Here is a 27,934-nt window from a genome sequence, read left to right as displayed (position 1 = left end):
TGAATCTTAACACTTTCTTGTTCAAAACCCAACTCTCCACATAATCTTCTTAACCATATAGCTTCTTTCGCGGCTGCAGTAAGAGCCATGTACTCTGCTTCAGTTGTCGAAAGAGCTACCACGTCTTGTAGACTCGATTTCCAGCTAACCGTGTTTCCCCAAACTTGAAACACGAAACCTGTAACTGATCTTCTTCGGTCAAGGTCAGTTGCATAATCCGAGTCGCAGAATCCTTGAATACTAAACTCCGAGTGCTTAGTAAACATAAGACACCTTCTTGTAGCACCTTTAAGATATCGTAAAACCCACTTTGCTGCTAGCCAATGCTCTCTTCCCGGTTCTGACATGAAACGGCTGATGAGTCCAACGGTATAGCCTAAGTCAGGTCTTGAACCGACCATGGCGTACATTATACTTCCAACCGCGCTTGCATACGGTATATCTGCCATGAAGTTTCCTTCTTCTTCCTTTTGATCTTTCGTAAGACTCTTCAGTTTAAATTGAGTTGAGGTAGGCGTATTCACTGCCTTAGCTTCAGTCATATTGAATGATTTCAGAACCTTCTCCAAGTAGTTCTGTTGAGACAGTTTTAAAATTCCCTTCTTTCTGTCTCTTATGATGTCCATTCCTAATATTCTTGAAGCTTTTCCCAAATCTTTCATCTCAAACTCTTTGTTTAAACTCTCTTTGACGCTTTTGATTTCTTGTTTATCTCCCGAAGCTATTAGCATGTCGTCGACGTATAGAAGTAGGTACACGGCCTGTTATGTGTTGACGTTTCTCATGTAAACACATGGATCTTCCTTGCTTCTTACAAACCGCTGGCTCTTCATGAAACAATCAAACTTGAGATTCCATTGCCTTGGAGATTGTTTCAATCCATACAATGACTTCTTTAGTAGACAGACCTTATTTTCATCTCCTTTCTTTATGAATCCTTCTGGTTGATTCATTAAGATTCTTTCTTCCAAGTCTCCATGAAGAAAAGCTGTTTTAACGTCCATCTGCTCAAGCTCATAATCCCTGTTGACCACGAGAGATAACATTAATCTGATCGACACATGCTTCACCACAGGTGAGAACACTTCATTGTAGTCGATCCCCTCCTTTTGAGAAAATCCCTGTGCTACCAATCTGCCTTTATACCTCGGATCTTCCACTCCAGGTATTCCAGGCTTTAATTTGAAGATCCACTTGCTGCCTATGACTTTTGCATTCTCAGGTCTTTCAATTAGCGTCCAAGTGCCAGCTCTTTGAAGAGAGTCCATTTCATCCCCGGCAGCATTCTTCCAAAACTTGCTTTTCTTGCTCATTATAGCTTCTTTAAATGACTTTGGCTCGTCGATTTCTATCTCTTCAGATGCGGCTAAAGCATAAGCTGCGAAATCAGTATCTTCATACCTTGAAGGAGGTCTGATTTGTCTTCGCACTCTATCTCGTGCGAGCATATATCCTTCGATTTCTTCTTCTTATGCGTTTTCATCTACTTCTTCAGAACTTGTTTCTTCTGAATTTTCTGATTCTTCAGATTCGGAAACTCCACCTTGAACAGGTGACTTCTCTACATCTGCCGAACTAGGCCCTTTGATTAGAGGTTCTCTGAAAGTTAACTCTTCTGATCCCTTTCTTACTTTCTTCCTGTTCCTCTTTGGTTTCCGAGTGTTTAGGCAAATCTTCATCATTAAACACCACGTTCCTACTTGTAACGCATTTGCCTTCCTCGGGTAACCAAACACGGTATCCTTTAACTCCAAATGGATATCCCACAAAAATGCCTTTTAACGCTCTTGGACTTGTTTTCTCTTTGATCGTGTGGACATACGCTGAGCAGCCAAATCGCCTCAGATGGTTCAACTCGGGTTTCTTTCCTGTCCACATCTCTTCAGGAAGTCGGTAGTCTATGGCTGAGCTAGGAGATCGATTTATAATGTAGACAGCCGTTGAGGCAGCTTCTGCCCAGAAGTCTTGACCCAATCCTGCTTCTGCGAGCATACATCTTACCTTCTCCATGATTGTCCTATTCATTCTTTCTGACACACCGTTTTGTTGCGGTGTGTATGAACACGTTTTGTGCCTTTTGATACATGAGTCTTTGCAAAGTTTGTCAAACTGTTTGTTGCAAAACTCTAATCCATTATCCGTTCTAAGACACTTTATTTTCTTCCCAATCTGATTCTCCACGGCTTCCTTCCATTCTTTGAACTTGCTAACCGCCTCATCTTTGGATTTTAGGAAGTAAATCCAAACCTTATCAGAATAATCATCTATGAAGCTTATAAAATACTTGCACCCTCCTAGGCTATCCGGAGTAGATGGTGCGCCCCATAAATCAGAGTGTATGTATTCCAAGACCTCTTTCGAAGTGTGCTTGGCCGCAGGGAAGCTTTGCTTGTGAGACTTTCCCAGAACGCAAGTCTCACAGAACTCCAATTTATCGACTTCTTTGTTAGACAAGTATCCTTCCTTTACAAGCACATTTAAGTTCTTTAAACTCATGTGCCCTAGCCGGGAGTGCCAAATCTTCGTCATGTCCACGTCTGCTTGTGTCACATTCGCCTCCCCTTTCATAACTGTTCCTTGTAAGTAATACAAACCTTCATGGTACTTGCCTGATAAAATCTCTTTCCCATCTTTGAAGAAGCGTATTAAGAAGTTTTCTCCTTCGTATTTGCAACCAGCTCGTTCTAGCATCCCGTAGGATATTAGATTCCTGCTCATATTAGGCATATATCTTACATCTGTAAGAATAACCACAGATCCGTCGGGTCTCACGATCCTAATTTTGCCAATCCCTTTGACGTCGCAGTGAGTGTTGTTTGCCATCAACACTTTTCCTCCTTCAAATTCCACTAGGTCAAACAAAACATCTTTGTTGGGTGTGATATGGAAAGAACAACCAGAATCCATGACCCACTCTGAACCTGCGTCGTGTGTACTAACTGTTAGTACAAGTGGCTGCTTTGGTCCTTCAGCTACATTAGCAGCTCTATGCGTTTTCTTCTCCGGACATTCCCGCTTCCAATGTCCTTCATTCCCGCATATCCAGCATCCTTTGTTGTTCTTATCGTATCTTGGCTTTGATTTAGATCGTCCGTGTCTGCTCTTCGATCTGCCTTTACCGTTTCGGTTACCTCCCTTGTTAGATGATCTTCCCCTATCTTCCACGTATAGCCCTTCATCTTGTGATTTTGAAAGCTTTCCACTTTCAAGTAACTCTCGTTCCTTTGACCTTGCGGCACCTGTTACTTCATTTATCTTGAGAGTGTCTCTGCCGTATTTGAGAGTTTCCTTAAGATGATCATACATACGAGGCATTGAGTTTAGTAACAGGATAGCTTGAACTTCTTCTGAGACATCCACGTTCAAGTTACTTAGGTCTGCTACTAACTTTAGAAAATCATCAACGTTTGCATCTATGCCCTTGGAATCGTTCATCTTGAACGTGTAGAACTTATGTTGTAAGTAGATACGATTCGGCAAAGATGTTTCTGTGTACAGCGTGTTTAATGCGGTCCACATTGCAGCAGCAGTTTCACAGTGACTGATCTTCCGTAGAACTTGGTTACCTACGTTGACTACGATGAGGTCTTTTGCTTTCTCCGACTTTTCAAGTTTAGCGGGATCAATTTTTGAGCTTGATTCCGTAGTTCCATCTCCTGTGACTTTTGTATCTCCTTCTGCTTCCTCTTTTGGCGGATCCAACAGAAGGGTCTCATCAGTTAGAATGTCCTTTAGCCCTAGGACTCCAAAGTGAGCCATCATACGAACTTTCCACAGCGAGAAATCTCCGGTTCCGTCGAACCTATCAATTTCGATCCTGTTTTTCCCCATCCCTTAATCACCTGCAATCTAACCTGGATTGCTCTGATACCACTTGTTAGGAATTGAATCCAACTTTGTGCTTTAGAATAACTTTATGAATCAAACGTATTCTTTATTCAATATCTCAAAGAAGTTTCACAATAACAATAATAGAGATCACAAGTGTGATAACCAAACTAAGAACTCTAAGAACTTATTTGCTATGCTCTTAATCTCTCTCTATGCCTTTGTTATTTGCTTTTTTATCGGATGATTGTAACCTTCATCTATGGCCTCCTTTTATATTGGATCACGTATTCCTTGTCCTCTGTAATTTTGTATATTTTCCTATTGTCTTTAGGAAAATATTGACCGACATTCTTGACAAAAAGAAACTAACGTTCCTTTGGTTTTGTGCAGGTTCCTTGCTGAGCTGGGCTTGAAGTGTTAAAGTTGAGGCCCACTTTACAAAAAATACATATGTATTTTAAAAAATTTAGGTTGAGAACCCCCCCATTGAAATTGCTTAAATACTCAAAAATTAGTTATACGCAAAAATTAGGGATCGTCGAATTGGTTCAAGAAAAAAAATCAAATGATCGGTTTTAATCATGTTAAAGCGTACTTTGATTTATATGTATAGTTATACATAGTGGTTGGAACCGAAAGTAACTAGAAGCTCGGATCCAAATCTTGTGAAATGTAATACTACTTGATAAAAGAGGACGACTTGTAATCCTAACTAGGATAAGACATGCGCCTTACGCAGTGTGAGTTTATTTGTATATATTATCGATAGTTTCTTTTATATATTTGATCATTTTATTTATATATATAAAATATTTTTTGTTGCTATTATATAATTTTTTTCCGATTGATCGGATCAATTTTTATTAAAAATAATGGAACAAAACTATAATTAATACATCATGGGTTGATCGGATTGGACATTAAACAAATTATGACATAAAAACTTTATTTTTTCCATCGAACACATTCTTGAAAAAAGTGAACAGTATTGTTTTCACAGTTGAATTATTTTGACTTTTATCTTCCATATGGTTTTGAAAGCTTTCAAATCAACCATCGAATTGATACATGTCATTTTAATGTTTTTAGTCGTATACTTAAGGAAAATTTACATTTTTGTAGTTTAAAGTCGTTTTAAAAAATTCAAAATATAACATATAAGAAAAAATCTAACATATAAGAAAAATATAACATATAAGGTGTTCTCTTTTTTGTATTTTAAAGTCGTTTAAAAAAATATATATAACATATAAGGTTTCTTCATTTTTGTTTAATTTAAAGTCATTTTAAAAAAATCAAAATATAACATATAAGAAAAAAACTAATTTTTTTATTATATGGTTAATGTGATTGTTTATTTTTTTTAATAATATAAAATTAAACAAAATGAAGAAGGATGCAAAAATTGTTATCAAATCTTTATTATTCATAATTATTAATTGTCATATATATGTAAATCATATTAGGTAATTTCGTAGATTTTATTTAGGGAAAGAATACACACTTCTTATATTTTAGGTTAATATAACGTTCTCTAGTGAACATTAAACAAATTATGACATAAGAGCCTTATTTTTTCCCTCGAACACATTCTTGAAAAAGTGAATAGTATCGTTTTCACAGTTGAATTATTTTGACTTTTATCTTACATATGGTTTTGAAAGCTTTCGAATCAACCATCGAACTGATACATGTCATTTTAATGTTTTTAGTCGTATACTTAAGGAAAACTTACATTTTTGTAATTTAAAGTCGTTTTAAAAAATTCAAAATATAACATATAAGAAAAAAATCTAACATATAATAAAATATAACATATAAGTTGTCCTCATTTTTGTATTTTAAAGTCGTTTTAAAAAAAATATAACATATAAGGTTTTCTCATTTTTGTAATTTAAAGTTATTTTAAAAAAATTCAAAATATAACATATAAGAAAAATCTAATTTTTTTATTATATGGTTAATGTGATTGTTTATTTTTTTTAATAATATAAAATTAAACAAAAATGAAGAAGGATGCAAAAATTGTTATCAAATCTTTATTATTCATAATCATTAATTGTCATATATATGTAAATTATATTAGGTAATTCTGTAGCTTTTATTTAAGGAAAAAATACACACTTCTTATATTTTAGGTTAATATAATGTTCTCTAGTGGACATAAACAAATTATGACATAAAAACCTTATTTTTTCCATCGAACACATTCTTGAAAAAAGTGAACAGTATTGTTTCCACAGTTAAATTATTTTGACTTTTATATTCCATATGGTTATGAAAGCTTTCAAATCAACCATTGAATTGATACATGTCATTTTAGTGTTTTTAGTCGTATACTTAAGGAAAACTTACATTTTTGTAATTTAAAGTCGTTTTAAAAATATTCAAAATATAACATATAAGAAAATTCTAACATATAAGAAAAATATAATATATAAGGTGTCCTCATTTTTGTATTTTAAAATCGTTTTAAAAAAATATGTAACATATAAGGTTTCCTCATTTCTATAATTTAAAGCCATTTTAAAAAATTCAAAATATAACATATAAGAAAAATTTAATTTTTTTTATTATACGCTTAATGTGATTGTTTAATTTTTTTAACAATATGAATTTAAACAAAAATGAAGAAGGGTGCAAAAATTGTTATCAAATCTTTATTATTCATAATCATTAATTGACATATATATGTAAATCATATTAGGTAAGTCTGTAGCTTTTATTTAAGAAAATAATACACACTTCCTATATTTTAGGTTAATATAATGTTCTCTAGTGTTATATAATTATGGAATAATGTGACACTATTAGATTAAACTATATTTTATATTAGATGCTTTAGAATTCTTTGAAATGAAATTTAGAAGACATTTAGTGCCACCTAGAATTTGAGGTTTTTTTTAATTAATACAAAAATTAAGGTTCTAATTTTTCAAATGTTTCTCGGTTAATATATAGGGGATATGTGTTGTTACGGACAATAACACTAACATAAAGTTAGGTCGGCTATTGACATTGCCCTCGAACTGAAACATCATAACAGTATACCATCGCATTTCTTTTGTCTTTTACAGAACAAAAATCTACAGTCATCATATTATCAAACCATGCCTTCACCGTCACAAAAGGTATTTTCTTTAATCTCTCTTTGTTTTCTTTTTCTTGTTTGCCTTCAGCTTTATATTGAAAAAATGATCAACATGCAATATCTTTCTCTGTATCTCCGTAATTTACTTCTCCAGATTCTTTCTTTTGTCTCCCTGAGAAATTAAAATCCATCAATTCCTTCTTCAGTCGTCGACATCTTATTTAGTTTTTTTTCTTTCCTCGAGGAAAAGTCACTACGCCAACCCTCTTATCTAATATACATAGTTACATACATTAGTAGTATATTATTTTCAGCGCGTATATATTTATATTTTACGTATATTATAATGTAGAAGAGAGCCGTGTTTGAATAGTGTGTTTTGATGCTCTTGCTTTACTCCTTTCTCTCCCTTGTTTCATTCATTACTTCACATGAAGATCTGGATCTGGTCCAGACAATTTTCACCGACCCTCCCTTTCTCTCACTATTCAGTAGGGTTTTGTGTTCTCTTGTCGTCTTCCTGTTTTGTCCGTAACATTAAGGCAAGTTTAATCAAATTCAGTATTTGAAACACTCCCAGTGACAAACCACTTCATCACTTACATTTTCTGCCCATACTTTTGTCTTTGTCTCTCTCTAAACAAAAAAAAATCCAAAACCCAAACAGCAGTTTCTTGTTATCGATGTCTGGCTATATGCACCCTCTTCTAGGGCAAGAACTGCATCTACAGAGACCTGAAGATTCCAGAACCCCACCTGACCATAATCACATGGAACTCAACAGATCTGGAGCAGATGAAGCAAAGGGAGAAACCACTCCCACCGGTGGAGGAGCAGCCAGCTCAGCAACCGCCTCTGGCTCTTCCTCGGGACGCCGTCCACGTGGCCGTCCTGCTGGTTCCAAAAACAAACCCAAACCTCCCACTATTATCACCAGAGATAGTCCTAACGTCCTTAGATCCCACGTTCTTGAAGTTACCTCCGGCTCGGACATATCCGAAGCTGTTTCTACTTACGCCACTCGTCGTGGCTGCGGAGTTTGCGTTTTAAGCGCTACCGGTGCGGTCACTAACGTCACCATACGGCAACCGGCGGCTCCTACGGGTGGCGGTGTAATTACACTGCATGGTCGGTTTGAGATTTTGTCTTTGACAGGGACTGCGCTTCCACCGCCTGCGCCGCCGGGAGCGGGAGGTTTGACAGTGTATCTAGCCGGAGGTCAAGGACAGGTTGTAGGAGGGAATGTGGCTGGTTCTTTGATAGCTTCGGGCCCAGTAGTCTTGATGGCTGCGTCCTTTGCAAACGCAGTTTATGATAGGTTACCGATGGAAGAGGAAGAAACTCCACCGCCAAGAACCACTGGAGTACAGCAGCCGCAGCCGGCGGCGTCTCAGTCGTCGGAGGTTACGAGGAGTGAGGCCCAAATGTGTGAGTCGAACATGGGAGGTAGAAACGGAGGTGTTGCTTTCTATAATCTTGGAATGAATATGAACAATTTTCAATTCTCAGGCGGCGATATTTTTGGTCTAAGCGGCGGAGGTGGTGGAGGCGGCGGAGGAGATGGTGGAGGTGTTACTAGACCTGCGTTTTAGCGTTTTAGCTAGTGACACTTTCTGTTGCGTTTGAGTTTGATCTGAAAGTAGTAGCTATGGCAGTTGCGAATACTAGCTAGGGTTTGTTTGTTTTTATTTTCCCTTCAAAATCTGGTGTGACATGATAACGAAAGCTTGAATTTCTTTTTCTTTGCTGTTTACTTTGAATATAATGTGTAATCGTTTTAAAAAAGAAGAGAGTATTATTTTGTGACATAGCTTGGATTGATTAATTGTTATAACTAAATTTTTTATATAAATTAATGCTTCATTAGGCGAGGAATTATTTGAAGCAAATGATATTTGTTCATATTCGCCAACTAATGTGCATATAGTAAGGTTCTAATTTGTGTGTTGACAGGCAAGACATTTAGTACAGTAATATAGTTATATTGGTCATAAATTCGAACTTCCACTACCTGGCAAAGAATATTTTGGGAGAACAACTAAAACCCTACTTTCTATGATGTCAACTCCAAATACACATTGTAACTTGAGCCCCCTAAAAAGAAAAGAAAAACCTGCATGCAGAGAATATGCCTTCTCTCTAGAGAGTGTATGGCGTTCAACTAAACATATACTACAAGCTTATGTGAGGGAGATTTCGGTTAGAAAACTTCATAATAAGTTGTATTGTACATCTGTCTGCTACATAAACATACACTTGTGATACATTTGTAAGTTATATAGATGAGGAATACCTGTACATTTACTTCACATTGTACACAGTTCTAAGATTAAGGAAGATATCCTCTCTTTACTCATTTCTCCTAATAGTTATCAAGAGTTCTTCTATCCGTTGTTTGTGTTAATTTCTTCTATAGGCTTGCATTTGCAAGTTAAACTATATAAAACTCGAAAATTTATATTAAGACCCTCGCCGGATTATGAACCATTTTATTTCAAAACATCAGTGATTGTTTGTTTATATATATCAATATTCGCATCAATTATCTGAGATCCATATGAACCAATATTCTATTTTTAAGGAAACCCAAAATTTAAAGTTTCGAAATGATTTGATCGAGAAGTAGAATTTGTTACTAATTCAGATTATAACATTCTTTGTTAACCAAAGTGAAAGTGTACATCAAGAGTCGGATCGCCTATAGCATGGATCCGACCCGAAATGCATATTCCACTAAGAATAACGTTAAATGACAATTATACCCCCATAGCACCACTCAGCCTGTTCGAACAGAGAAGACCTTTGTTTTTCTCTTCTCTGAAAGAAGATCATTTCGTCAGCTTCGTCTTTCGCTGTCATCCTACGAAATCATGGTAAAGATCTCTGCACATTCTGAAAATCACTTTTGTTTCTTCGAATCGTTAACTAGCTTTGATCCGATGGATCGTCTGATGTCTTTGTGTTTCCTTCTTTGGATCTGAGAATGCATCGTAGTTTAATTGCTTCCTTAGAGATACAAAGTTGCTACCTTTTATCTGAACATTCTTTAATATCTCCTCATGCTTAGCTTCTGGGTTTGGTTCTGTATGCTCGATCCTCCTTAATTACATTTGCGTAAGCCTGAAAATTCGATAAATGTGCGACCTTTACAAGCTATGCTTTAGGTGAAAAGGTGAAACCTTTGGTGTGTGTTTGTTTTTCGCAGATACATTTTGTGCTTCTCGTTAGCCGCCAAGGAAAAGTCAGGCTCACCAAATGGTACTCGCCTTATACGCAGAAGGAAAGATCTAAGGTCTCTGAAAGTAATGAGCTTTTTTTTTTTAACACTCTGTTACGCACTTTTTTAAAAAAATCTTAAAATATTGGGAACATGATGTTTTGTGTAGGTTATACGTGAGCTCAGTGGAGTGATTCTGAACCGAGGTCCCAAGCTCTGCAACTTCGTCGAGTGGAGAGGTTACAAAGTCGTCTACAAAAGATACGCGAGCCTCTACTTCTGTATGTGTATTGATGCGGAGGATAACGAGTTGGAAGTCCTTGAGATCATTCATCACTACGTTGAGATCCTCGACCGCTATTTCGGAAGTGTGAGTCAGTTAGTTAGTTAACCACTCCTACATGGAACATACTTCCACTTCTTGTCATCTTATCTCGTTGATCTTTTTTTCAGGTGTGTGAGCTCGATTTGATTTTTCACTTCCACAAGGTAATAATACCATTAATTACCACGACTCTGCCATTAATTCAACGCTTAGTTTTTTTTTATTTTTTGCTGACACTTTCTGTTGCTTTTTTTTAAGGCGTATTACATATTGGACGAGCTTTTGATTGCCGGTGAGCTCCAAGAGTCAAGCAAGAAAACAGTTGCCAGGATTATCTCTGCTCAGGTTAAATTGACTTTCTAATTTTTTTTTAAAGACATTTTGACATGAAAAGATTAGTTTTATTACACAGGATTTATCTTTGACAAATGTCTGTTTTGGAAGGATCAAATGGTGGAAGCTGCAAAAGAGGAGGCTGGTTCCATTAGCTACATCATCGCTCAGACTACTTAAATAGTGTCTTTCATCTAGTTCTATGTTCGGTTCGAACATGTTTCCTGCGCTGCGCCCTGGCTGCTATGCTAAATTTTTTGACAATCTTTTTTTTTAATATCTCTAGTGACTGAAGAACTAGAATATGTTTTTGATCGAATAAGTTTTTTTATATAAAAAATTAACAAAAAAAAGAGAGTTTGTTTTATAAGATGCGTAGTATTTGGGCCTAATAATTTTCTGCAAGAGCCAATGGGATGCGTGTTTTATAAGGTGCGTAGTATTTTGGGCCTAGTAATCGTAGTCAAGAGCCAATAGGATGCGTGTAGGCCTCGACATCCGTATCGGATAGTTCGGTCAGAGAGATAGATGATCAATTTACTCTCATTTTTGGTTCGGTTCGTGTAGTTTCAACTTCGGTTTGGTTCGGATAGTAAAGGAACTAAAAATATCCAGAAAACATTCGGTTTTCATTTAGTTTCAGTTCGGTTATTCCGGATAGTTTGGATAATTTGGATTAAATTTCATGTATTTTGAGTAAAATATCAAATAATAATGATCCAGATAAAATTTTGGATATTTTGGATAACTTAAAATATATTTTGGATAAAACTATACAGATACTTTCAAGTAGTTGGAATACTTTGTAATAATTTAGTTTTTTCAAATTTTTTTGAATACTTTTAACAGATTTTAAATTATAAATATATATTTAGCTATATTATATGTATATATAATTACTACTTTTATATATTCAGATATCCGTTCGGTTCTCGATTTAGTTCCAGTTCGGTTCAATTTTAAGATATAGAAATATAGGAACCATTCGGTTATTTGTTTCAGACCGGTTCGGGTATTTCGATTCGGTTCCCTTTTTTTGGCCCACACGTAGATGCTCGTTTTAAAAGCTGTTGTTTTGTAATAAACATAGTAAACCCTAAGAGAATCGCAAGTTTAATATGGCAGACGTGAGCGCCACCGCCGCGAGAAGAATCCGTAGCCGCCACTGCCACGGTGGTGATGGTGTGGTAGTAGACACAATCAGCGGTCTACCTGATGTGATTCTCCAACATATCCTCACCTTTATTCCAACCAAATACGCCATCACAACGTCGCTCTTGTCAAAACGATGGAGGCATGTATGGTGTGACACACCATCCCTCTCCTTCAAGACCTCTTCTACCCTCAACGCTGCTTGCATCAACCAAACCCTGACTCTGTACACAGCTCCCAAGATGATGCATTTTCTCCTCGATATCAACGAGAACGACGATGTTCCCCATATCGACGCGTGGATCGAGTTTGCCATGTCCCGGAACGTGGAGAAAATGTTCTTGTTTCTCTGGGTTGACAAGTATAGTTTTCCTAAGTTCTTCTACGTTAGCTCCTCTCTCAAGCAACTCACCTTGAAGCACTGTGATACGTCTCCCAAATGCTCAGTGTCTTGGACATCACTCAAGAACCTGTCCTTGCTTACATGTAGTGTCTCTGATGAATCTATGGCTAAGATTCTATCTGGTTGTCCCGTTCTCGAGAGCTTAACATTGAATCGCTGCGATGAACTAAGTTATCTTGATCTTAGCAGATCTCTACGACTGAGAACATTAGTAGTAGAGCGCAGCAGTTCGGCTACGGGGCCAAAAGATATCGAGGCACCACATATACATTATCTCTATTTGAGATACTCTCAGTTCCCATGTAGTTTAGTTGATGTCTCGTCTTTAACCGAAGCTAATGTCGACATTTGCACGAATGAACTATCCTACAATGCTCGTTTGCTTCAACCCGCGGTGATGGATATGCTAGAAAAGCTACAGCATGTTGAGAAACTTACTTTTGGAGGAAACCTTCTTCAGGTATACGTTTTGGCCCAATTTTTGTTTATTCTCTAATCAGGTGGGGGTTTGAAAGAATTTGAGTAAAATTTTTTTTTTTTCATAATTTAAAAGTCTATACAAAAAAACTTCAAAATTTTGGGGTCCAAAGTCAATGTGTCTAAATCCAGCCCTGTCTCTAATGCCTTGGATTAAATTGCTTTCATAAACTTTTTGTTGATGCATGGATTCATTAGTTTGCAATAGGCTTTGGTTTTCTTATAAAGTTTCTGATCAATGATTCTTTTGTGTTAGGTTTTATCTGTTGCCCAGCTTCGTGGTGTTCCTTTTCCAATGTTCAAGGTCAAAGCATTGACACTTAAGACAAGGATCTTTCATTATATTATTCCTGGCATAAGAAGGGTGTTACAAAACTCAGATGATTTAAAGAAGCTAACAGTACACACAATCCATTGCGACATCAAACTGGTATATATCTATCTTACCATAAACCTCTTTTGATTTATATTATTTTGATGTTCTAACTATCATCTGAATCCAAGAACCATATGTTTTTATATTTTTCCTGTTTTACAGGCAAAGCTTCTTGACCGCTACTTGACATCGCAAGCCTTCAATAAGGCGCAGTTGTGTCCGAGATTAAAAGATGCGGTCCATTGGGATGTAAAGTCAAAGCACCTGCCTTTGTTCGTGGAACTTGTGCTTAAAAACACAAAGACATTAGACAAGATGTTCTTAGTATTGGACCATCGTTACCGTATGTTTAGAAAGATTATTGGAACACTTTCTCGCAACGACAAAGTCTCCATTAGTCTTGACTCTTATTGATTATTGTTACGCTGAACCTCGTTTAAAGGTTTAAAGATGAACTTTTAATTTATTTATTTGGGATCAATTAGGATTATACAATCCTCCTGACTTTTCTTTCTCGATATTAATTATTATAAGATCATTCTTCTTTACCTTTGTCTACACTTTTATTGATATTTATTTATTGTGATGTAACGACATGAGATAAATAGCCTTTCTCTACAAAAGAGGCAATGCAGTCATCGAACATCTCTTCAAGAGACTTGAACTTGAGCCCGAGGCTCTTTATCTTCGAAGTGTCAAAGTCGTAATGCAGCCTGTTAAGCTTCTCAAACCTAATTTTTTTTTTTTTACAAAGAGAAGATTATTTCATGGTCTAGTTGTTTTTCTTTTCAAGGATTAAAAGGTTAAAAGATCAATGTCAAACCTCTTGGGGATAGGGAGTGATGGGTAACGTGTGGATAAAAAGGAAGCCAGTTCCTCTAGACTGACAACGTTAGAGCTGCAAATGTATCTGCCCCCGGCTGCTTCGTGTTCGAAAACGAGTATGTGGGTTCTTGCCACGTCATCGATATGAACGTACCCCATCTGTCCATGCCATTGAAATTTCTCTGTTTCTCCTGTTGTGTTATGTAACAAGTTATATGTAGCATTTTGCAGCAGAGGACAAGGGAGCTATTCTGATAGATGTTTCCTACCTTTCAGCAATCCGAGGACATCAGATGCTGTAGAACACAGATCAGGAGGCAGGCTAGGTCCAACGAGGAAGGATGGTAGAACAGTGACAAGGTCAATACTATTTTCTTCACAGAATTTCCATGCAGCTTGCTCGGCTAATGTCTTTGATAATGCATACCAGACCTTAAATTCACATGGAATGCGTTTACACAAACTGTTAGTTAATATAATTAAGATATAGTGATATCCATGGCCGGATCTGAGCACAGTCCAATGAAATATTAGCCTTGGCCCCCAAACTTTTAAGGTTTTTACATAGATATAAGCTCTTTGAAATGTTTCAAGCTTCCAAAATCTCAGATCCGGCCTAGTGACCTAGGTTTTCTTTTTATATAGATTGCTATTCAAACCTGAAAACGCTTGCAGAGTTCAACAGAGGTCCAAACAGATTCGTCAAGAGGGATATTGGGATCAAAATCATCTCTGATCCTGACTGTTGAGGAGGAAGAGGTGAGGACCACACGCTTCAAAGACTGATTCTTACTGCATGATCTCAGTACATTCAGTGTGCCCTCTATAGCTGGTTTCAAAATCTCCTCCTATCAGACCACAAGAAAGTGTTAAAAGAAAATATATAAAATGAACATACAAAGATTATGTAGTGGGGATGATGCCTCTGGATTAGATGTAGGTTTGAGAACAGGAGAAGCAGTATGGAAAACTCCTTGGCATCCTATTATGGCGTTATCAAAACTTCCATCTTCCATTAAATCTGCCTTCACCAGCAGTAGTCTCTCCTTTGCCCTTTCCAACTTCCAAAGGTGCGCAAGCTTCTTCTCATTTGCTGTCATAATAAACAAATTAACTGAGTCTCACTTTGGCTAGCTTTTTAAGGCAATCAAAAGATGGAAAGAGAAACCTGGATCTCTGACTGTTCCGATAACTTCATATCCCTCAAGGAGAATCCTCTTAACAAGCCAAGAAGCTAAGAAGCCTGAAGCTCCTGTCACACAAACTTTTCCTTTTGGTTGATCCATTTTCTGGCTGATAACAATGGAATCACACCCGAATAGTTATATATAGCATGTGTATCCACCACGCTGAAGGTAAGTAAGTACAGATTAGGTAGATCATTCAACTCATGTGAGTTGCTTATTTGATTTTTCTTTAAAAATGGTTTTCTCTTGAGAACAAAAAAATTGTTGGCATTGTCATAATATGAATTAGTAAAAAGTTTCTCAGTGTGATGTAAGCCAAAGTAGCAATTTACAAAACATACAAAAATTGAGAAAGGTACAGTGACAATCTGTACATAATAAGACAAAATAGTGTAACCAATCACATGACATTCTGTACAATAGTAGAAGATTCTCTGAGTACCCTTCCTTGCTTCGGCTGCTCAGCACCTTAAGCGGGACTGCTTCCACCATTTCAATCAACAGATGGAGAAGACGTACTTCTAATCATGCAGCACCAGCCATCTCTCTTCTACCAAAACTGGCCTCGAGCCTCACAAAAGAAGAAAAAGACTGAAATCATCCTGGTCAGCTCAAGAAAAGCTACAAAGCAAGCCGGTTTACGATTGCAGAGAACTGACTCCGTCGAGGAACATTCTGGTTGCTAGAGCTCTGCCAGATCAAACGAGAGAAATTGTTTAGAAAAAAAAACAGTACCACTTCCAGTGCCAACATCTACACAGGGCAAAATCAGAAATGCACAGAACAACGTTTCAATGAATTAAGGAAACTTGTTTACTAGGCAAATATCTTTTGGTATTAACTCTAGATATAGTTGACTGTTCTAAGAACAAGAAGCTGCACAGCCATAGTTGGCTACTTATTCCTTGGCTTTGTTGAGCAAACAAAAAGTAGCAAGTAAAATTTCTTTCAGTAGTTAGTTCAACAACATCCAATATAGGAAACTTAGCAGCTCAAGTTATAGCAAGTCTCGAAGACTTGGTGAAATGGGAGAAGAAGTTATGAAAAACTTCCACATGAAGAAATTAAACTGAGGGAATATAGGTGTTAGGCGTGCGTACCTGCGTGTTACAGTGATACATTCTTTATCTAGGACCCCAACAGGGTGTATTCTGCGAGAATCACTGCCTCCTGAAACGACTGGAACATGAGATATTTCATGCTTGTTCATGATTGTTTGGGCAGCGAGAAGATCCATATCAGGTGTCACAGTCCACGGCACTCTATATCCTCCTCCGCTCATCGAACATATTTCACTTACAAAAATCTCCTAAACCAAAGCAGTGGTTCAATTATTTGATCAGGTTACATCAAGATAGAAGCAGTTATTTCAGAAGTGACTATTCTAATTCATACCTTAGGTTCTTTGTTTCCTTCTTTTCTTGCTTTGCTAAATTCCAGAATGTCTGAAAGTGTAAGTAGCCCGAGAAAGATGTTGTCAGGATCAACAATCAGCGCACATGACTGTTTCTCTATCAGCATACGAGTTACTGCTTCTTCCAGAGAAGTGCTCATCATAACCGTGGCAAATCTTGTTCGCATGGCTTCTGAAACGAAGATACTCCTTTGTAGCTCCTCAGCTTGGATGCTTGAATCATCTACACAAAGAGAACTTTCAACTTCACAAAGGTTATTCGTTGATGGTTCATCCTCATCTGATGACGTCAGAGACTGTACATCTTCTTGGCTGTTTCTTTTCCGAGTTTCTTGTCTCTTTGACTGTCCAGATGTAATCCATGACGACATGCCTACAGCTCCCAGAAGGGGTAACACAATACGATAGTCCTGTGTAAGTTCAAACAGCAGTAGTACCGATGTGAGAGGAACTTGACAAACCCCCGCAAGTGTAGCAGCCATTCCAACCTGTGAAAAACAATCAGACGAACAGATTCATTAGCAATGAAGCCAACGCAAAAAAAAAAAACAAGAGACGCTGAAAAAACATTGACCAACGTAAGAACAGTACCAGACCATAAGCTTGTGGAGAAGCCACTTCGAGGATAGAGAGATGAATCCCAGGATTCTGAGCCAAGGCAATGCCAATAAACTTTCCATAGGCCATTCCGGCCGCCCCACCAATAAACAGAGAAGGAGCATAGTATCCTCCCACCAGTCCAGAAGCTCGGCACAACGCTGTTGCAGCTATCTTGACCGCTACCAGCTGAAGCAAAAGATCAGCTGAAAGGCCCTTCACAAAGGGACGAGACTCCAGCAAAATATCCACGTTCTCGAAACCCCAGTATAAGACTTCAGGGTATACCAAAGCTATGACACCAACGGTTAAGCCACCCAATACAGGAAACACAGACTTTGGTATCCCAGCGTCCTTGTTGAGAGAGTCAACAGCAGATGTCATGGATGATGTGCATCGAGATAACGCCAACGAGACCAAGCCACACAGAGCGCCCAGTAAGAGATAGAGTGGAAGTTCTGCAAATCAGTGAAACAGTTCTCATTCTGTCTTTCATAAAAGGGGAAGGATGTAGGCCTGCGGGTTCGGGTAGTTCGGTTTTCAGGTAGTTCGGTTTTCAGGTAGTTCGGTTCAACTAAAATCTCGCCGAATGGACTGTAAAATGTTTGGTTTGGTATTCGGTAGTTCAGTTTTAAAAAATTTTACCAAAACTAACCGAAGTTTTTGGTTTCGATTATATTTTGGTTAAAAATTGGGTAAAGTCGGATAAATTCGGGTAATTTGGTTCGAAATTTTTGTTAACTCGGTAAGTCCAGTTCGAAATTTGGTTAACAAAAAAATTCTTTTGAAAAACGAACTGAACCAAAAATCGAAGTTTTTTTTATAAACCTCCCGAATCGAACCGAACTTCTCGCTGAACTAACTGAAATTTTGGTTTAGTTAGGCGGGTTCGGTTCCTTTAAAAAACCACATGCCTAGATGAAAGCATAGGAATGGTACATTAGTAATGTAATAACATTACCTCCAGGAGAGCGGAAGTCATAGTCAGGAACCTTAAACGCAGGCTCAGATCCCAAACCAATTTCAGACACAACAGAAGCAATAACAGCACTAAGAATAACCATCGAAGTAGAGTTTGGAAGTGAAGTAGACGAATCACTCGATGAAGGCCACAACACGGATTCAACTGCAAAGAAGCATCCAGCAACAGCCGCATTGAACCCTGCAAAATAAAGTATATAATTATCTACTTATCAAATAAAATATAATAAAGTATATAATTATCCGTCATGAACAAACCAGAAGAGATTCCAGACGCTGAGCCAGCGGCAAGTAGCGAGAGCCCAGTCTGGGGACTCTTATTAAACACAGAGTTCACTCCTCTCGCGATCGACGCTCCGATCTCAACGCTAGGACCTTCAGGACCCAGCGAGTTTCCCGTGCCTAGCGTCACACACGCCGCAACCGCCTTGAGGAAAGGACGCAGCACTGCGTTTGCGTTTGCGTTTGCGTTTACAGCGGTATCGGAATCTTCAGCAGCTTCTCGGAGGTTGTTAAGGACGCTGACTAACAAACCGCCGAGAGTCGGGACGAGTATGACGCGCAGCCATACGGATCCGATCGGCGCGTCTCTGAGCCACGAGGCTCCGCGATCGGGGATCCCGTCCCACGAGAAGTCTCGGAGCAGGTGAACGCAGTTGTTGAAGAGAACCACGCTTATTCCGGTGAGGACGCCGACTAAACACGCCGAGACTATCGCGAGCTCCTGCGACGGAGGTTGATCGAATCCGGCATCATCCTGCTGCTTCGTCGCCGGAGAACGCGGGAAAATTCTACCGCCGGCGGTGGCGACGGAACGGAATAACGAGGAAGGGATGAGACCGAAGTGCAATGGAGCGGTGGTTTCGCGGATCGGAGAGAATCTCCGGGGAGAGAAGGGAGATCGGAGAGCAGCACAGAGTGCAGGCGTGGCTGCCGCCATGAACGGGACTGCTTCCGAGAAGTGACGTGTCCATTAACAGATGATTGGATCTTAACGGATCATCAATCTGACGTGGCTCAGCCTCCTCCATACAAGTCAGCTTATTAATTCCGGTTCATATCGGTTTAATCGAATTTTACAACTCGATACCCGTGTGGTTGTAAAGAAGGCTGGGCCCAAATAGAATACACCATTTGGGCCTACATTATATTTTATTAAATAAGAAAAAAATCATTATAGGTTCATGTTTCAATAAAAACCAGTGGCTGTCGTGTCTCGTCTTCTTCTTCCCAATCCAATCCATTACAGCTGACAATCTAAAATATTATTTTATTAAAATTAAAAAAAAAAATTTGATTATCTGTAGTTTTCGTCTTGCTTGTGCGTTTGCCACCACAACGTTGTCTTCTCGGGTTAATCTCTTCTTCCTCTTTCTGGTTTTTACTCATCTCTCTTTGATTGGTCTCTTCATCTTCTTCTTCAGTTACTTACATATTGCATATTGTCTTTTTTTTTTTTTTGTTATAGGGTTTAAAGTTTGATCTAATGGCTTCAAATCCAGAGAAAAATCCGCCGCCACCTTCAGGTAATAATTGCTTTCACCAAATCTGATCTCGAATTGAATAGTCTCTAGTCAGATTCGGTGGTGGTTTTATTAGAGTATTAGAGAAAGTGTAATATTATTTTCACTGCAGATGAGAAAACCGAATCGAAGAGTCCTAAAGCGGAATCAGCAAGAGCCTCTGGGAGCTCACCTTCATCAGCTAACCCCGCTATGAATTTCAATGCTTTTGATTTCTCTAACATGGCTAGTATCCTCAACGTAAGCACCCTTTTGAAATAGTTCTTTTTATTTTCTAGGAGGAGCTGATGTGTTTTTTTTTTTGTTTACAGGATCCAAGCATCAGAGAATTGGCTGAGCAGATTGCTAAAGATCCCGCCTTTAACAAATTGGCTGAGCAGCTTCAGAGCTCCATCCCAAACGCAGCTGAGGGAGGAGGAGGAGGAGGCTTCCCTAACATTGATCCACAGCAGTATGTGAGCACGATGCAACAGGTTATGCATAACCCAGAGTTTCAGACTATGGCTGAGCGACTTGGTAACGCCTTAGTGAAGGTGAGTAAGAATATGAACTTTCCCGGGTACTTTGGTTATTTTTTGAGGCGTGGCTTTTGATTTAATCTTTTTTTTTTGTGCCTTCAGGATCCACAAATGTCTCCCTTTTTGGATGCTTTCTCGAACCCTGAAACAGCGGAGCACTTTACTGAGCGTATGGCGCGGATGAAAGAGGATCCGGAGTTGAAGCCTATACTTGATGAGATTGATGCTGGTGGTCCTTCTGCCATGATGAAGTAAGTCATGTCATACAAATCTTTTTGGTTCTTATATAAATTGTAAAAGCTTGTTTTTGCTTATTGAGGAAGATTTTTTTTATTAATCTTGAATTAGGTACTGGAATGATAAAGATGTGCTGAAAAAGCTTGGTGAAGCAATGGGTATGCCTGTTGCCGGCTTGCCAGCCCAGGCTGCTTCTGCTGAACCCGAGGTAGCTGAAGAAGAAGGTGAAGAAGAGGAAGAGTCTATTGTTCATCAAACTGCCAGTCTTGGTGATGTTGAGGTTATGCTGCTTCCTAAACGTTCTTATGCTTGACCATTTGGGATTTTATCATTAGGTCTATTGTTCATTGACGTTTTTGATTCATTTAGGGTTTGAAAACTGCTTTGGAAGCTGGTGGTAACAAAGATGAAGAAGACTCTGAAGGAAGGACGGCACTGCATTTTGCTTGTGGATACGGCGAGGTATGCAAGTCTTTTATTATATTCGGTTACTTTTATGCTTGATGGTTTGTTTATTACTATGGATTTGAATCGAGATTGAACCTATTGATCCCTTTGCGGCAGTTGAAATGTGCTCAAGTTCTTATCGATGCTGGAGCAAGTGTTAACGCGGTTGACAAGAACAAGAACACACCTCTGCACTACGCTGCTGGTTACGGGAGGAAAGAGTGTGTTAGCCTTCTTCTAGAGAATGGTGCAGCAGTGTAAGCCTTACAACACAACACGACTTCATTGAACACTTGTTTATATGACGCTTTTCTGTGTATGTGTGTGTGGTTGCAGGACTCTGCAAAACCTAGACGAGAAGACACCCATCGATGTGGCCAAGCTCAACAACCAGCTCGAGGTGGTGAAGCTGCTCGAGAAGGATGCTTTCCTTTGAAGCTTGGGTCCAAAGGAAGGTCTTAAGATGATATTGTCTTTTAAGGATTTGTCTTTGTGTTGTGACTTGAACCAATTTCACCAGCTTTTGTATACTTCCTTATCTTATTTATCTGTGTTTTATTTGTTTCTCTCTCGTTCTAAATTTGTCTCTTATGGTGGTGTTTTTGAATTTCATTAGAAGTCAATTAAGAAAGAAAGAAAGAGCAATCGTTTGAGAACTGAGATGTGATTTTTGTTATTTAGCATAGTTTAAAGGACTATGATTCGTTTACTTCATAATATTGTAGTTGAAATTGATTAAGGATATTATTTAAAGCTCTAGCACTAATGGTAAAGTCCTCTAGATTTTCTTTGCGTTCATATATATTCAGTGAAAAAATATTTGTAGAACGCTCCTTATTATAATGCAAATTCAAATATTATGTTGTCTTATAATACCAAAAATGTGTTCTAGAAATCTTCAAGACAATAGACCTGTCTGATATTGAAGCCGAGCAAACTAAGGTACGCATCACAGCTTCGAGAAGCTTTTGAGTTTATGGTCAGAGGTTATTAAGAGGAGGTGATGCTTTGAAATTTTTATGTGATGTCAGAGAGAGAGATGTGAAGTGTGAAGGGTGTTATGAACAGATGACGTCGTTTCTATAAAGTAAAGCAGTGTGTGCGACCACCAAAAGAGAATCTCCTACGAAGTTTATTCAGAAGAGGATATAAAAAGATTCGTCAAATTTTGTCATTGTGAGATGAGAGTGACGATAAATGTAAAATATTAAATGCTTACATCAAACATTATATATAGGCGAAGATTTTAAAACTATGATTTGAATAGTTGAATTAAATCTCTCTACTTTATAGCTTCAGAAACAAACAAAATCTTCAGCAGTTTATCTTCTTCTGCGTCGGCCGTTTATCTTTTTGATTTTGTGATTTGACTTTTTCAATACAAAGTATACGAATAAAAATCAAAATGAACTTCTTAAACAGAATTCAAGCATCTTTTCAAGTATAACATTAAATATACATTTCAATCAATGTTTTAGTAGTAGTTAAAAATATACTATTGTTTTAGAAAAAACGAACAGCCAACTAGTTTGAAAAGAGAATCTTGAATCGAGTAATATCTTAATAAATTTCCTTAGCATTGGCTAAGAGCTGAATCTTCAACTTACAAAAGCAAAAGATAAAAAAGGTCGTGGGTCGATTATGGCCGTTAGATTTTCTTCACTTTTCTATGTTTTTGTAAAAGTGTTTCCTTTCTAGGAGGGTTTCTTGTAGTATTTACTATACCAGAAACTCTGACATTACCAGGAAATGTAACACAACGTTCTTTTCTTCGTTAAAAAATATAACACAACTTGCAATACTAAAAACACATTCTCGCATATAAAGAAAGTTCTGCTATCTGAATGTAGAATTCTTTATATATCCTAACTGCTTGAGGCTTGCCACACTAAACTAATTGCTTACAAGTAGTTTTATACAGGTAATCTATGGGTTTATTCCCTAAATAATTGTGTGTTTCTTAATACTAAAATAGATTTAGACATAATTCCAAATAGTTTAGCAGATAATGAAGATCATCATACAATCACCACCAGTCTCATATATGCAACTGCATATGCGTATTCGCTCTAAGTGGGGACTGTGAACGTGACAGCTGGATCCAGGTTAAAGGACAACACATCATCGACCCTACCACCGACACGTGTCCCACCTCACACATGGCGTTCTTCTCTTTCACCTTCTTTTTTTTAGCCTCTCCGCTTTTACATTTACCTTTATTTCTGGTTCATTGTTGTTTTATTTCTTCCCAATTTCTTTTAATTTTATGTTTGTTCACGTTAATTTATTTATTTATTTATCGTATATATAAATAATTTTTTAGTTCACATGTTTAGAAAATAATTTAGTTTAGTTAATCATGTTTTCTTACAAAAAAAAACAAGACCATGTATAGTACTTACAAAAAGAAGAGCAGTAATGGAGTACAGTGAGTTATTTAATGCTTATCCTTCATACGGACAGAATGGGCCTATTTAGTTATCTTTGATGATCCCCATATCATTCCAACTTCCAAGTCAGTCATATATGCTTAGTGGAGTAGTATATAACGGTAATGAAGAATTACTCTCTTTGGAGACATGAAAAATGGAAACAGGCATTAATCTCCGCAGAATCTAGTGCACATAATGCTCTTTTTCGAAATGAGTTTGATACTTTCCAAATACAAAATACGTGGAGAATACGAGATGAAATTGTGTGTATATAGGGAGAAAATGGGAATAACGTGATATACAAAATCCACCAGATAAACAATAAGTCACCATCCCACGGTTCACGTTATTCCCGTCGCCTTTATTTAAAAACACATAAGAAAATATCCTCTAATGATTTTGTTAATCAAGTAAACATTTAGGAAATTATATACTTCCTTGGTAAACAATTATAAAAAGTAATTAATTATTTCTAATGGAAACAGAAGAAGATGAACTGAGGAAAGGAAGGAACTAGAACAAGAGAAGGAAAAAAAAAAAAGACATAAAGAGTGATGGAAACAGCTGTCTTTATGAGGCGAAACAAGAACCTCCTCTGTGTTTCTACATAAACTCTCTCTCTCTCTCTCTCTCTCTCTTTCTTTTTCTCCTTTCCTCTTACAAAAACATTGGAGATAATAATGAATTCGTTGCAGTTGGATAAGCGTCTGGACACGACGGAGCAAGTGGTCGAAGAAATCATGAGAATCCACAGATCTCTACCGCCGAGGCCAGGGCTCGACGAGGTCGAAGCCGCTACCTCTCTGATACAGAACGTGGAGAAGGAAGACCGAGCCTGGCTAGAAGCCATTGCTAACCAGAGGAAGCCCTCCGACGTTCCCGGCGAGCTGTTCTCGATACTGCAAGAGATGAAGAAAGGTCTCGTCCAGTTTAAAAGCAAAGAACAGATAAGAGAAGCCGCGAAGCTTCTCGATCTGGAAACCGTTCACTCTCTCTTCGACGATTTCATTCAAAGAGCTTCTGATTGCATTTCTTCTCCTTCTAACGGCTCTGCTCCTCCGTCTCGTCTTCCTCCGCGGCCTCCTCCGACGAGCTTGTATTTGAACGAGAAGACGCCTGCTCGTCCCAAGGAAATGGTTTCACGAGACGATAGCTTCGTGAGTAAAGCTAAGCCTTCTCTCTACGGTGATGGTTTCGTAGCTCCTCCTCGAACGCCACAGGTTGTGGATTCAACACTTACCGCCGGGAAATTCGCCGGTGAGTTAACCAGTCTTTCTCTCTTTAACTCTGGTTAACTTAAACTCTCTAGATTGGTTAGTCAAACTTTGAATTTTCTAGATATGGAAAGTGTGTGAAGCACTATAGATTGAGCAACACGAGTTATGTTTTAGGACGTTAGAGGTTAACAAATTATTAGTTTATTTTATATGTATTTTACATTAGATTATATTTTAGTTTTTAGTTTAATTATACAATTATTGTGATAAATTATCAAAATTAGATATAGAAAGCAAACAAATTAGATAAATTTGTGGATTTGTAATAATATTATTGATTGATTTATCAGATTTAAACTATTAAATCGATCAAAAAGACGGTTTAAACCAATTCGAATATTGTTCTAAGAAAATCTTTATGGATAGGACCAAGTTGCACCCTAGGCCGCGCCAACTAGACCAATTTTTAGAACCATATGTTTTTAGTAACTGTAGTTTGAATTATTTTGTTTATGTATAGGCAATGATGGAGAAAAATGTGAATTTTATTGATTAATTTAGCAGATTTAGATTAATTAAATCAATTTAAAGAACGGTTTAAACCAGGATTTTAAGAAAATCTTTATGGATATGATGACCAATTTGTAGAACCATATGTTTTAGTAACTGTGGTTTGAATCATTTTGTGTTATGTGTAGGCGGCAATGACGGAGATAAGCTGAGTTTAATCAAGCTTGCTAGTTTAATCGAGGTATCATCCAAGAAAGCTACGAAAGAGCTGAACCTACAGAACAAACTATCCGAACAAGTAGAGTGGCTACCAGATTCTATCGGCAAGTTATCCACTCTAACCTCCCTCGACTTGTCTGAAAACCACATCGTGGTGTTACCAAACACCATAGGAGGGCTCTCTTCCTTAACAAACCTCGATTTGCGTTCCAACAGAATCACTCACCTCCCCGAGTCCATCGGAGAGCTGATCAACTTGGTTAGCCTCAACCTCAGCGGCAACCAGCTATCGTCTCTCCCTTCTTCCTTCAGCAGGTTGTTGCAGCTCGAGGAGCTTAACCTGAGCTGCAACAACCTCCCGGTCCTCCCCGAATCCATTGGTTCGCTCGGGAACCTAAAGAAGCTCGACGTCGAGACTAACGACATCGAGGAGATCCCTTACTCCATCGGCGGATGCTCTTCTCTTACCGAGCTCCGCGCGGATTACAACAAGCTCAAGGCTCTCCCCGAGGCGATCGGGAAAATCACTACTCTCGAGGTCTTGTCTGTTCGTTACAACAACATCAGGCAGTTGCCGACGACGATGTCTTCTTTGTCTAGCCTCAAAGAGCTGGACGTGAGTTTCAACGAGCTCGAGTCTGTTCCCGAGAGCTTGTGTTTCGCCACGGCGCTTGTGAAGCTGAACGTGGGGAACAACTTCGCTGATATGGTGTCGCTGCCGAGGTCGATAGGGAACCTTGAGATGCTCGAGGAGCTTGATATAAGCAACAACCAGATCCGTGTGCTTCCGGAGTCGTTTAGGATGCTTACGAAGCTGCGTGTGTTTCGTGCTCAGGAGAATCCGTTGCAAGTTCCTCCGAGGGAGGTAGCTGAGAAGGGTGCTCAGGCTGTTGTTCAGTACATGAATGATCTTGTGGAGGCGAGGAACGCGAAGTCTCTAGTGGTTAAGCCGAAGAAGAGCTGGGTGCAGATGTGCTTCTTCTCCAAGTCCAACAAGAAAAAACAAAGCAACATGGAGATTGTTTAATACACTGCTGACCAGTTTTCAGGTAACACTTCACGTAGATTCACTTTCTGTATTTATACATATAATAAGGGAAAAAAAAACTGATTTGTTTTTTTCCCTCTCTTTTTTTTCAGGTAATTCTGTTAATACTATTTGACAAGTGGCAGACAAATCCAGCTATCTTCACAAGACAATGAAAAGAGGGAGAAAGAGAGGAGCTTTGTTTCATTATTCATTCTTTGTTTTGTATGTTATGTTTCTTTACTAGTGTTCACATGTGTTATTGTGCGCATCATTGTTTCATTCATGTCTCTCCACATTATCTGTTCTTGCTTTTCATGGTTATGAGTTCTGACTGAACTGTAGAGCCGGTCCAAAACAGAATCAACCCATATTTGTGTGCCAGTCTATCGTTTTTTTTTTGTCAATGTGTAATCGTCACGAGACATCGTCTTTCTTTCTTTCATGTGAGTTATTACCATGTCATTATCCACGTCACATGTGAACCAATGAATGAGCACAGCCTTTCTTCATCATTTAGAAACCACAATATTTGATCCCCAAAAAAAACCACAATATCTTTCTTCGGTCTTGGATCGTAATCACATTGTGGTAGGTATTGCCACATGAAAGGAACAAAGCAACAAATAATAGCAAAACACCTGATTTGTTTTTCCCTATTTTTCAGGTAATTCTGTTAATGCTGTTGACAGCACAAGTGGCAGATAATCCAGCTATTTTGCGACTCCCAAGTACTGTATATGTATCACTATTCATTCTTTGATCCTTTCTTTCTTCTGTTGACATGATCATTGTGCACAGTTACAGCATTGTTTGGTTCATGTCTCTCCATGTATCTGTTCTTGCTTTCCCCAATTAGGACTGAACAGCGGAGCCCGTCCCAAAACATAACAGAACTAGGCCACTTGTAGATTATGAGTTTTTTTCTGGCTCTTAACACTTTTTTATTTATTTAGTTTGAATCCTAAAAAGAAGACACTCACACGTAAAGAAATGCAATTATATGTGTGTGGATAGAGATGTGATGTGGTAGTTTTTGATGTTGGAGAGACATGACATCGTGAGCTTGCTATGAACATGGTTTTGTCTAGAGAGAAAATTGGTGTAGTAATAATAGGCCCTTTTGTATTTAATGCAACTTCTATGAACGTGGTTGGTTTGTCGGTTTGTAATCTTCACGAGACATGGTCTTTCTTTCTTTTATTTGTGTTATCATATGGGTTACTTATACATGTGAACTAATGAATGAAGCAAAGCTTTGTTCATCATCGATCTCTCAATGTTATAAGAACATCCGGCCCATACCAAACTTATTGAGCTGGAAATGGGCGTATATTATTGAAGCATGTCTTTCTTATTATTCTATTGTTTATTTTTGAAACTAGTGTATCTTTAGGTTGGCCTCACCTCTTTTTCTTTCTGTTTAACCCCTGATCCGGATGAAATTGGGGGTTGCTTCGAGTACAAATGATCAAGAGATTCTATGACAAAAGAAAAGTACCACGCACGATATACAGAACTATGACCTAACCCACTTAAGACCTTAAAATGTATCTTCATAGATTCGAACATACCCTTAAAAAGTTGCATATTAA

At 38.1% G+C, this 27,934-nt stretch overlaps 7 protein-coding genes across 13 annotated transcripts; 5 read left to right on the top strand and 2 right to left on the bottom strand.

Annotated features, from left to right (window-relative positions):
* The first annotated feature begins 6,899 nt into the window (after positions 1-6,899).
* On the top strand, positions 6,900-8,730 carry LOC106374184 (AT-hook motif nuclear-localized protein 25). The gene has a single exon (XM_013814267.3). It carries the CDS (start codon positions 7,606-7,608, stop codon positions 8,512-8,514), a length of 909 nt encoding a protein of 302 aa, XP_013669721.2. The 5' UTR covers positions 6,900-7,605; the 3' UTR covers positions 8,515-8,730.
* A 961-nt stretch (positions 8,731-9,691) lies between these two features.
* Positions 9,692-11,116, top strand: LOC106374182 (AP-1 complex subunit sigma-2-like). Of its 2 annotated transcripts, none has more exons than XM_013814266.3 (6): positions 9,692-9,795; positions 10,128-10,214; positions 10,309-10,509; positions 10,593-10,628; positions 10,723-10,809; positions 10,909-11,116. In XM_013814266.3, exons 1-6 carry the CDS (start codon positions 9,793-9,795, stop codon positions 10,975-10,977), a joined length of 483 nt encoding a protein of 160 aa, XP_013669720.2. In that variant the 5' UTR covers positions 9,692-9,792; the 3' UTR covers positions 10,978-11,116. The 2 variants fall into 2 exon arrangements, with proteins under 2 accessions (XP_013669720.2, XP_048601059.1); XM_048745102.1 differs by having other exon boundaries at positions 10,877-11,116.
* A 198-nt stretch (positions 11,117-11,314) lies between these two features.
* Positions 11,315-13,619, top strand: LOC106372773 (putative F-box/LRR-repeat protein At3g18150). The gene is made up of 3 exons (XM_013813056.3): positions 11,315-12,812; positions 13,086-13,259; positions 13,368-13,619. Exons 1-3 carry the CDS (start codon positions 11,916-11,918, stop codon positions 13,617-13,619), a joined length of 1,323 nt encoding a protein of 440 aa, XP_013668510.2. The 5' UTR covers positions 11,315-11,915.
* Positions 13,620-13,648: 29 nt separating this feature from the next.
* LOC106375251 (tetraketide alpha-pyrone reductase 1) lies at positions 13,649-15,373 on the bottom strand. The gene is made up of 6 exons (XM_013815119.3): positions 15,199-15,373; positions 14,954-15,123; positions 14,690-14,878; positions 14,300-14,462; positions 14,029-14,221; positions 13,649-13,936 (listed from the first exon to the last, which is right to left on the bottom strand). The coding sequence occupies exons 1-6, from the start codon at positions 15,314-15,316 to the stop codon at positions 13,783-13,785; spliced, it is 987 nt and encodes a 328-aa protein (XP_013670573.2). The 5' UTR covers positions 15,317-15,373; the 3' UTR covers positions 13,649-13,782.
* A 105-nt stretch (positions 15,374-15,478) lies between these two features.
* LOC106375249 (chloride channel protein CLC-e) lies at positions 15,479-19,496 on the bottom strand. 2 transcript variants are annotated; one of them, XM_013815113.3, is made up of 6 exons: positions 18,468-19,496; positions 18,190-18,390; positions 17,223-17,686; positions 16,613-17,119; positions 16,318-16,526; positions 15,479-15,907 (listed from the first exon to the last, which is right to left on the bottom strand). In XM_013815113.3, exons 1-6 carry the CDS (start codon positions 19,147-19,149, stop codon positions 15,856-15,858), a joined length of 2,115 nt encoding a protein of 704 aa, XP_013670567.2. In that variant the 5' UTR covers positions 19,150-19,496; the 3' UTR covers positions 15,479-15,855. The 2 variants fall into 2 exon arrangements, with proteins under 2 accessions (XP_013670567.2, XP_013670568.2); XM_013815114.3 differs by having other exon boundaries at positions 16,318-16,523.
* Positions 18,165-21,500, top strand: LOC106375250 (ankyrin repeat domain-containing protein 2A). Of its 4 annotated transcripts, none has more exons than XM_048745101.1 (9): positions 18,165-18,402; positions 19,678-19,735; positions 19,845-19,972; positions 20,044-20,265; positions 20,353-20,501; positions 20,599-20,767; positions 20,857-20,949; positions 21,052-21,191; positions 21,271-21,500. In XM_048745101.1, the coding sequence occupies exons 2-9, from the start codon at positions 19,696-19,698 to the stop codon at positions 21,368-21,370; spliced, it is 1,041 nt and encodes a 346-aa protein (XP_048601058.1). In that variant the 5' UTR covers positions 18,165-18,402; positions 19,678-19,695; the 3' UTR covers positions 21,371-21,500. The 4 variants fall into 4 exon arrangements, with proteins under 4 accessions (XP_048601058.1, XP_022550168.2, XP_022550169.2 ...); XM_022694447.2 differs by lacking the exon at positions 18,165-18,402 and adding an exon at positions 19,402-19,562; XM_022694448.2 differs by lacking the exon at positions 18,165-18,402 and adding an exon at positions 19,418-19,586.
* Positions 21,501-23,805: 2,305 nt separating this feature from the next.
* LOC106375248 (plant intracellular Ras-group-related LRR protein 4-like) lies at positions 23,806-26,723 on the top strand. 2 transcript variants are annotated; one of them, XM_048745100.1, is made up of 3 exons: positions 23,806-24,611; positions 25,282-26,361; positions 26,453-26,723. In XM_048745100.1, exons 1-2 carry the CDS (start codon positions 24,047-24,049, stop codon positions 26,337-26,339), a joined length of 1,623 nt encoding a protein of 540 aa, XP_048601057.1. In that variant the 5' UTR covers positions 23,806-24,046; the 3' UTR covers positions 26,340-26,361; positions 26,453-26,723. The 2 variants fall into 2 exon arrangements, with proteins under 2 accessions (XP_048601057.1, XP_013670565.2); XM_013815111.3 differs by having other exon boundaries at positions 23,806-24,623.
* Positions 26,724-27,934: the final 1,211 nt, after the last annotated feature.

This window comes from Brassica napus, chromosome C1 (assembly GCF_020379485.1).
Source record: "Brassica napus cultivar Da-Ae chromosome C1, Da-Ae, whole genome shotgun sequence".
Taxonomy (NCBI): Eukaryota; Viridiplantae; Streptophyta; class Magnoliopsida; order Brassicales; family Brassicaceae; genus Brassica; species Brassica napus.
Note: the sequence above shows the minus strand (reverse complement) of the source record. Positions and strands in the feature narration are given on the sequence as shown.

What these genes read in the sequence shown, in the direction of transcription:
- LOC106375248 (XM_013815111.3), top strand. Translation starts at nt 24,047, where the DNA reads ATGAATTCGTTGCAGTTGGATAAGCGTCTGGACACGACGGAGCAAGTG. An exon ending in TACCGCCGGGAAATTCGCCG is followed by an intron (nt 24,624 to 25,281) that starts GTGAGTTAACCA and finishes TGTTATGTGTAG; the next exon opens with GCGGCAATGACGGAGATAAG.
- LOC106372773 (XM_013813056.3), top strand. Translation starts at nt 11,916, where the DNA reads ATGGCAGACGTGAGCGCCACCGCCGCGAGAAGAATCCGTAGCCGCCAC. An exon ending in TTGGAGGAAACCTTCTTCAG is followed by an intron (nt 12,813 to 13,085) that starts GTATACGTTTTG and finishes CTTTTGTGTTAG; the next exon opens with GTTTTATCTGTTGCCCAGCT. An exon ending in TCCATTGCGACATCAAACTG is followed by an intron (nt 13,260 to 13,367) that starts GTATATATCTAT and finishes CCTGTTTTACAG; the next exon opens with GCAAAGCTTCTTGACCGCTA.
- LOC106375251 (XM_013815119.3), bottom strand. Translation starts at nt 15,316, where the DNA reads ATGGATCAACCAAAAGGAAAAGTTTGTGTGACAGGAGCTTCAGGCTTC. An exon ending in CGGAACAGTCAGAGATCCAG is followed by an intron (nt 15,124 to 15,198) that starts GTTTCTCTTTCC and finishes TTATTATGACAG; the next exon opens with CAAATGAGAAGAAGCTTGCG. An exon ending in AACTCTGCAAGCGTTTTCAG is followed by an intron (nt 14,463 to 14,689) that starts GTTTGAATAGCA and finishes TGTGAATTTAAG; the next exon opens with GTCTGGTATGCATTATCAAA.
- LOC106375250 (XM_048745101.1), top strand. Translation starts at nt 19,696, where the DNA reads ATGGCTTCAAATCCAGAGAAAAATCCGCCGCCACCTTCAG. An exon ending in TTGGTAACGCCTTAGTGAAG is followed by an intron (nt 20,266 to 20,352) that starts GTGAGTAAGAAT and finishes TTGTGCCTTCAG; the next exon opens with GATCCACAAATGTCTCCCTT. An exon ending in TTGCTTGTGGATACGGCGAG is followed by an intron (nt 20,950 to 21,051) that starts GTATGCAAGTCT and finishes CCTTTGCGGCAG; the next exon opens with TTGAAATGTGCTCAAGTTCT.
- LOC106374182 (XM_048745102.1), top strand. An exon ending in TCGACCGCTATTTCGGAAGT is followed by an intron (nt 10,510 to 10,592) that starts GTGAGTCAGTTA and finishes TCTTTTTTTCAG; the next exon opens with GTGTGTGAGCTCGATTTGAT. An exon ending in TGATTTTTCACTTCCACAAG is followed by an intron (nt 10,629 to 10,722) that starts GTAATAATACCA and finishes CTTTTTTTTAAG; the next exon opens with GCGTATTACATATTGGACGA.
- LOC106375249 (XM_013815113.3), bottom strand. Translation starts at nt 19,149, where the DNA reads ATGGCGGCAGCCACGCCTGCACTCTGTGCTGCTCTCCGATCTCCCTTC. An exon ending in AGCGTCTGGAATCTCTTCTG is followed by an intron (nt 18,391 to 18,467) that starts GTTTGTTCATGA and finishes TTTATTTTGCAG; the next exon opens with GGTTCAATGCGGCTGTTGCT. An exon ending in AAGGAAACAAAGAACCTAAG is followed by an intron (nt 16,527 to 16,612) that starts GTATGAATTAGA and finishes GCTTTGGTTTAG; the next exon opens with GAGATTTTTGTAAGTGAAAT.
- LOC106374184 (XM_013814267.3), top strand. Translation starts at nt 7,606, where the DNA reads ATGTCTGGCTATATGCACCCTCTTCTAGGGCAAGAACTGCATCTACAG.